Source organism: Zootoca vivipara, chromosome 3 (genome assembly GCF_965207765.1).
Source record: "Zootoca vivipara chromosome 3, rZooViv2.hap1.1, whole genome shotgun sequence".
Classification (NCBI taxonomy): Eukaryota; Metazoa; Chordata; class Lepidosauria; order Squamata; family Lacertidae; genus Zootoca; species Zootoca vivipara.
The window spans coordinates 1,776,371-1,784,517 of NC_142586.1; the positions used below are offsets into that span (position 1 = coordinate 1,776,371).

Sequence of the window (8,147 nt, forward strand, 5' to 3'; positions counted from 1 at the left end):
TGCACAACAAACCAACTCCCCCCAAACGTATAAGAGATGAGAAAATGCGCTGGAAAGTGTGGGATAATGCTGGCTTGATGCAACATCGCTCACATGCACAGCATACATTTAAAGCACATGGCCTCCAAAGAACCTCGAGAACTGTAGTTTACCCCTCACACGGCTACAATTTCCAGGACCTTTAACAAACTCTGTGAGATTGTCTTACCCCATACATGCCCTCTCGGACTGCTATGATCTGTGGAGCTGGCATTGTTACATAATACCCATTCTGCATCTGTAAGAAACTGATCTTTTAATGTGGTAGCCCCTACACTTTGGAACTCCCTGCCTATTGATATCTTGCAGGCAGCTTCACTGTGCTCTTTTTGGTACCTACTTAAAGCATTTTTGTTTAGACCAGCCTCCTCCTCTATCTGAAATACTGATGTGTTTATGTTTACTGCTGGTTTTACTTTTCTGAATGTTTTCATTGTTTTTACTAATGATTTTATTGTTGTATTCTTTGTATAAACCCCTTTGAGGGTTTTTGTGTTTTTTTAAGAATCAAGCAGTATATAAACTTTATGAAATGCATACATGCATACATCAATGTCTGGTGTAGATGCAACTGCCATCTAACCTCCCTGGAAACAAATCAGAATGAATGTGCAGTAAAACAAGTTGCTCAAGCCTTAAGGTTTATTTCGTTATGAAGGGGCGGTGATTGTAGCCCAACACCTCTTTTTTCCCATGGGGCGGTGGTTGTAGCCCAGACCTTAAGGCTTCTTTGCTGTAAAAGGGGTGATGGCTCTAGCTGCGCTTTTTCATTGGAAAGCACAGGCATTTAGTTGACAAGCCTCTCTCAGCACAGATGCAAATTTCCTTCTGCAGACATTTGGTACTCTCACCAGGTTTCAGCCAAATGTAGGCTCCATCTTCTGGCACCTGAGTCATACATTCCTCCTGTATCATCACCTAAATTGGGTGGGGGAAGGAGATATGCTGTATTAAAACATGGCCAAGGTCTTGCAGAAAGAAGTAAAACACACACACACACACAAACCACACAAGTCTTTTAAACCCATACAAATCATTACAGTAAAAACAGCATAGCACCAGCCCTTTCATTAAAAGCAGTCCGTTCCCAAAAGCATGTTGGAACAAAAAGAGAGGGATTCCCAAAAGTCTGGGAGCAAACACTGAGAAGGCCCGGCATAGGATCAGGATGACTCTGCCAAGTTTGATTTCTCTCGGTTTCTCAAGGCAAATCAAGTCCTTTTATTACGGCCAATGACCAGTAACAAGACACAAAAACCAATATTCCAAAATACAAAAAATCAGAAGAAAATAAACAATGTAAAATCACATATACATAAAAAAGCAGTTCTGGCTGGACATTTATTTGTCCAAAAGGAAACCATAATTTGTCAGAAAAGCAACCTCAATTGATAGACGGTTACTCTCAGTATCTTATTTCTCTAGTGTTAAACCAATCCCCCACATTTTCACATCACTTTGCAGAGCTTTTTTTAAAGTGCTTGTGAAAATTCATTAGCATTCTAGTGCAAATTTCTCCTAATACACACATACTTTATCCACACCTTCTGCTCTCTTACCCGGCATGTCCCGAAGGATAGTTCAAAATATTCCCCCTGTGGGGAACGCTGATAGTTTTCCAGGACTTCTGAATTTTTGTAATACACTAAGAAGATGAGAGAGAGCAGGAGACGCCTGTCCTTGTCGTCCATTGTTCTCCCACCATAGTTACATTCGCCTAGGGATAGAAACAAGGCATTAGAATGAAAATGGTAAGGTGTTTACGGAGAGCGTGTTCTCCTTCATGGAGAGCACGTGTTGCGGTGGGGGCTAGCAAAACACCCTCCTCTTGCTGTTGGGTGAGATCGTTTGGATGGCCACAACTGTAATAGGAGATTTTCGGTTGTTGGGGAGATTTCTATGTTGCAATTTTTGATTGACAGCCTACTGGCTTTATATTCAAGGCTCGCAGAGCGGGCTTTCTCTTTAACTGCAAGCTTCGGATCACCCACCCACCCTCCCTTTATTTAGGCTGTTGTGTTTGACCTTGCTATGCCTGCCATGGGGTCGTCTGCTTTGGGGGCAGGGGCCTGGTAGGAATTTATCCATTTGGCGGATAGCTGGTGCCACTTGGTTTTCACCTACTGCGTAGCAATTCGTCACAACTTGTAAGGTTGCAGTTAGGCATTGGTTAATAAACTGGTTGGTGAGGGATCAGGATTGGCTGTGACCTCCAATGCTGCTGGTTGATGGAGGGGCCAGGATTGGCTGTGCTGGCCCCTCCAATGGTTGCTGTAGGGGAAATGGTCAGCCATGCCTGACCCTACAATGCTGCTGCTGTGCGGGGAATTCCATTAAAGCAATTCAGGGGCTCGCCATGCTTTCGTCCGTACCCCCTACAAGGGGCTAGGGCCACGGAAGAGCCCCTGGGAGCAGTTGAGGAGAGGAGAGTCTCTGACCCCCATCTCCATTCTCTCCTCATTTTGTTTTCCTCGCCCTGACTTCCGCAAAGGAAGATATCAGCCAGTCAGAGCAGACGATACTGAATTAGATGGACCAATCAACTGACTTTGTATAAGGCAGCGAGCGTCCCATGAGCTGCAGTGTGCCTTGCATGCTCCTCTCTCTCCCCTCCTCTTTTCCTGCTGTTTTGCTACGGTCACACTGAGGAACGGGGAGGGGAGCCCTTGGGGGCTCATTTTCATAATATTTGTAATATGCTCAAGTTCGTAATGATAAACAATGGTTTAGCTAAATCATGCTAAACTCGTTTTCCTGATGCAAAACCAGCACTATGTCTGAATGTAGCCATAATGTCCATACCTGTAAGATATGTGAGAGCTTCAAATGAGGTTTCTACATATTCATCCAGAAACATCTGGATCTGCCGCATACTGAGTCTCAGATCAGATTCATTGAATTCATAAGGAACGTTCCAACCTGTCCAGGTCAGAGGGGGGGGGGAAGTGAGTCTGCAATACAGCAAGCTTTCTTCTGCTGATGGCAAACGATTAAATGCCATTCAATGATAATAGGCTACGCTGAAACAAAACTATAGTGAAGCCTAGGCACATGTCCCAATATTGTATGCAAGAGGGAGATATTTCTCTTTAGTTAACTTCCCTTAAAGTGCACTGAGGTGTTCCAGGACTTACATTAATTTGAGCCGCTAATGTTAAATATTATCTATGTGCCCCTCAGCTGTCATTTGAAAACTGCTGAGCTCAAAACTGAACAGCTGCATTCTGATGGAGACAGAAAAGGCACAAGTGCCTCTGGTTAATTTGAGCAGAAGCTGCTTATAGGGCCAGCTAGGAAATCTGAGCAAAATAGACCCAAGTTCGTAAGCACATAAAAATACTCCCATTTGTTTTTTGGGGTGCTTTGGGCAGCAAAAGCACCCCACTGAGTGACATACCTGAGGAAGTGTGCATGCACACGAAAACTCATATCAATGACAAACTTAGTTGGTCTCTAAGGTGCTACTAGAAGGAATTTTTTTATTTCGTTTCGACTACGTCAGACCAACACGGCTACCTACCTATACCTAAGGAAATCTTCAATAAAACTAAGCCCCAACTTAATTGCACAGACTGACACAATGGTTGTGCCATTATTGGCATGGGGTCAAAAGCTGTTCTCAGTGCCTGTTTAATCCATGCTGTGCTGTTCCTTAGTTTAGAGGTGTAGCACATCTACGATGATAGCATCAGTCTGGTGTTGTGGGCAGAGCAGTAGATCAGGGAGATCCACTTTAAATTCCCCACTCGAGAATACGAATGTCACTTTAGGTTTCTAATATTAATGCAGTTCTTCACTGTCTCTAGGGATCCCAGCTTGGGGGCCTCACAAGAACATAAGAAGCGCTTGCTGGATCAGCCATTGGCCCATGGAGTCCAGAATCCTGTTCTCAGAATGGTCAACCAGATGCCTGTGAGCAACTCGCAAGTAGGACTTCAACACAACAGCACTCTTGCCTTCTGCGCTTTCCAGCAACTGGCATTGCGAGGCATTACTGCCTTTGACCATGGAATCTCTGGCTCAAGTTTAGAATTGGGGACCAAGGTCTGGGTCCAGCACCGAATCTGTTTGCACTGCCGTTTTTTTAAAAAAAATCTGGATGTACACGCCTCCTCTGGGTCAGAGTTTGAGCTGCTGTTCAACTAAAAGGCAGTTAGTTGTTTAAGAAATCTCAGCTGCCATGGGATCAGCACCTGGCAACAGGACAAGAATCAGAGCTGCGCAGCATTTGGAATCATGGCAACTTCTAACAAGATCAAATGTTGGGAGTTCAATATGAATCTTCTCCAATATTTGCAAAAGGAACTACACCTGCTGTTGGAACAGCACGCTTCAAAACTGCCATGTTAGCAACAAAAATGTTTAAGATGTGATCTTACCAAAAATGTTTAAGATGTGATCGTGATGTTGGGCTGGTGATATGTCACAATGTTGAATGGTTGGTATCACTCAGCTCTACCCCCACCCCCGGTCCTTCTCCCACACTCCCTACCTGGGGAGTTTGGGGTCCCTGGCAGCTTCTTTCTGAAATAGGAACTACACCTGGTGTTGTAACAGCATGGTTCAAAACTGCCATGTGTAGCAAGAAAAATGTTTAAGATGTGATCTTACCTACGAATGCAACAGCCTTTTCCCCAGCGGGTGGACCAAAAAGTGCCTTTCTTCCCCTGACCAGTTTGGACATATTAATGTCCTGGATCCTACTGGCTGTGGTTCTGCCAGAGAAACTTGGTCTCGGAGTGTACTTGGTCTTTGGGCACTGAATCACAAAGCTGTTGGTGATCGCAGATTTCCCTGTATTTGTGGGTCCCACCAAGAGCATAGGGGTTTCTTAACATACGTTTGCAGGGGGAAAGTCTGCAGGGCTGCTTCCATGTTCAGAATTATAAGCTCAGAGACCTGTCATGAAGAGATGGTTAGGTCTAAAAAACCACATCTTGCACATTTGAAAGTAGAAAAATCTGCATCACTGCAAGAAGGAAGTGTGTGCATGAGAAAGAGGGATAATGTAGTTATGACCTGTACACTGCAAGGAACCTGGTGGGGTGGCATATACATTGCACTCCATGCATGCAATGGAAGCTGGTCCCTTAGGGGAAATGGGGCACTGCCCCACCATTTTGTCCTTACTTGTCCTCAACTAGCTGCCACTTGCCTACCTTCTAACTTACAGTACTGTCAGCTTCATGCTCGTTCCTTAGTCTAAGTGTTGCATAACTCAGCCGGGAAGAGCATGGGGACAAAACTAGAATTACTTGGCTCTGCCTTTCCTTGGCTCTGGATCTTATCATAGTTTTAACTACCTGACTATATTTATAACAATCACAATCGCATCAAGGCTTTCATGTGATGTCACAGTGATGTCAGGTCATCCCTTTCTGCCCTCACAGGCCTGGGGATGCACAATAGTAATTACTCCATCAAGGCTTTCCCATCACCAGAGTTCCAGCCCCACATCTGCTAAAACTTCACTGTTTTCCTGGTCATGACCAAAAGTGTGATGGAATGTTGAGAACAAGCTCTTACATTCATTGATTTGGGATTGAAAAGATATAGACCTTGTTCTTTAACCCGTGATTCTAAAGTGAGACAGAAAAAAATCCAGTCTAAACTGTTCAATTCAACCTTATTAAAAATAATAAACAAAGCCACAGGCAAATGATTAACAAAGCCATCAAGAATCACTTCTCCCTTTTCTTTTTGAATTACTGTAAAGAAGGGAGGTTTCGTTCTTTCTTTCAACAATTCACTCAATTACGAGGCAATAAATGCAAATGGTTTACCTTTCCTGCACGTGGAATGCTTGGCTCCTCCTTTCTAATGCACTCCTTCTGCATGTTGCATTGGTCGCTGGCTAAGCAAATGTCGTTCTGCACAGTTCCTGGTTGAGGGGAAAAGGCCGTCAGGAAAGCTAAGTTCCAAAAAACAAAGCTGACTTTGGGTATTATTTCGGATTGCAAAATTTGGATATGTTTCTACGTATGCCTTCTAACCCAACAGAACAACCCAAATGTTGCCAAATCATGATTGCGGTACAGAAGGTACAGCAGTAGCCCACCAATAATGTCTAGCTCCCAGTTGTGTAACAATAGCAGCAGCTCCCCATTCCACACACCACTTTCAAATTACACTGCAAAAGCAAACAAAAAGGAAAGAAAACCTTACGAAAGACCTCATGGGCCCCGGCTTCATGCACTTTCTTCCTCCCTCTGCTTTCCAACATCGTGATGTTGGGCTGGTGATACGTCACAATGTTGAAAAGTTGATATCACCCAGCTCTACGCCCACCCCCGGTCCTTCTCCCACACTCCCTACCTGGGGAGTTTGGGGTCCCTGGCATCTTATTTCTGCAAAAGGAACTACACCTGCTGTTGGAACAGCATGCTTCAAAACTGCCATGTGTAGCAACAAAAATGTTTAAGATGTGATCTTAGCTACAAATGCAACAGCCTTTTTCCCAGCGGGTGGACCAAAAAGTGCCTTTCTTCTCCTGACCAGTTAGGACATAATAACGTCCTGGGTCTGACTGGCTGTGGTTCTGCCGGAGAAACTTTGTCTGGCAGTGTACTTTGTCGTTGGGCGCCGAATCACAAAGCTGTTGGTGATCGCTGATTTCCCTGTACCTGTGGCTCCCACCAAGAGCATTGGGGTTTCTCTCTTCACATAGGTGTTCAGGGGGAAAGTCTGCAGGGCTCTTTCCATGTTTGGAATTATCAGCTCAGAGACCTGTCATGAAGAGATGGTTAGGCGTAAAAAACACACATCTTGCACATTTGAAAGTAGAAAAATCTGCATCACTGCAAGAAGGAAGTGTGTGCATGAGAAAGAGGGATAATGTAGTGGCCATGGCAAGGCTGAGTAGGCTGCAAGAACACTGAGGCCCAGCTGCAGCAACACTGGAGAAAGAGCCAGTAGAGCGAAGGATTGCAGTTGGGGGGGGGGGTGTCAGGAGTATGGGCAGGAATCAGGCTCTGGGGCCAGTAGTGCTTTGCAGGACTGGGGCCTGCCTCAGCTTGTGCTGGAAAAGCAAGGGATGGCCACTCAGGTGAGGCCACTTGATACCTCACAGCACCTGGTGGCAGGAGCTGGGTGGGATAAAAGCCCAGCATTTCCCTTCAGCTCTTTGCCACAGCAACGCTATCCCTGCCTGGTTGCATCTGGCCTCTTGCTCCTTGGACTCTTGCTTTGCCGACGCCTTGCTCCTCGACCCTTGGACCTTCGCCTTGTTAGCATTTTCACCCCTCCCAATGTGAGAATCAGATAGTCTCCAGAGAGAGAAGTGGGCGGGAACTGTTCCCTCACTAAATTGTCTTCCTGACTCTGCTAATTTAGTGGGGTGTGGTATTGCTATATTGCTTTGTAGCTGTTGTGAGTAGCTCTGGCTCTCTGTTATGCTGTGTGTTTGCAGTGAGAGCTGTTTGTAACTTTCACACAGCCTATGTATATATTCTGTAAATACATATTAGCTTGAAATAATAAAGAGGATTAAAAACCTCTGCCGCAGTATCCATTGTTTATCGAAGCAGAAGGTGCTCCAGTCGTCCTGTTAGCCTAGTTGGGGCAGAAGAGGGACTGAAGACGTGGATATAGCCTGGCATAAAACCCACACGCCTTGCCGACGCCTTGCTCCTTGACTCCCAGACCTTCGCCTCTGCCTTGCTCCTTGACCCTGCGACTGCTTGCTGCTGGACCCTCAGCCCTGCACCTGTTCCTGCTTCTACACCACCATCTTGCCTCTGGTCCTGACGTCCTCAGCCAGGGCTTCAACCACCCGCCGACCGGACCGTGACAGTTTGCTGTGGCCCACCCACGTCCCGGCCAGGGTGCGAGATGAACCTCGCCACTGTGCTGAAGCAGCTCCTCATGCAGGTAGCTACGCTCCAGGGGGAGGTGTGAGCACTTCGAGCAGCCCCTGCTGTGGCCCCAGCCCAACGGACTCTCCCCATCCCAGTGCCAGATAAATTCAGGGGGGAGCGTGGGGCTCCTCCAGCCACTACCCCCCCCACAGGCTGTGGTCAACCCCTTCTATGGACTTACGCAACCGTCCCTGCACACCAGTGGCGTCCCTCGTGCCTCCCACATCCCGGAGACACAAGCTGATCTGACAC

General features: G+C 46.2%; 1 protein-coding gene across 1 annotated transcript; it reads right to left on the reverse strand.

Annotated features, from left to right (window-relative positions):
- Positions 1 to 667: 667 nt before the first annotated feature.
- LOC132591867 (dynein axonemal heavy chain 12-like) lies at positions 668 to 6,767 on the reverse strand. The gene is made up of 6 exons (XM_088665487.1): positions 6,663 to 6,767; positions 5,823 to 5,920; positions 4,651 to 4,938; positions 2,842 to 2,958; positions 1,599 to 1,756; positions 668 to 957 (listed from the first exon to the last, which is right to left on the reverse strand). The coding sequence occupies exons 3-6, from the start codon at positions 4,859 to 4,861 to the stop codon at positions 793 to 795; spliced, it is 651 nt and encodes a 216-aa protein (XP_088521613.1). The 5' UTR covers positions 4,862 to 4,938; positions 5,823 to 5,920; positions 6,663 to 6,767; the 3' UTR covers positions 668 to 792.
- Between the last annotated feature and the right edge of the window lie 1,380 nt (positions 6,768 to 8,147).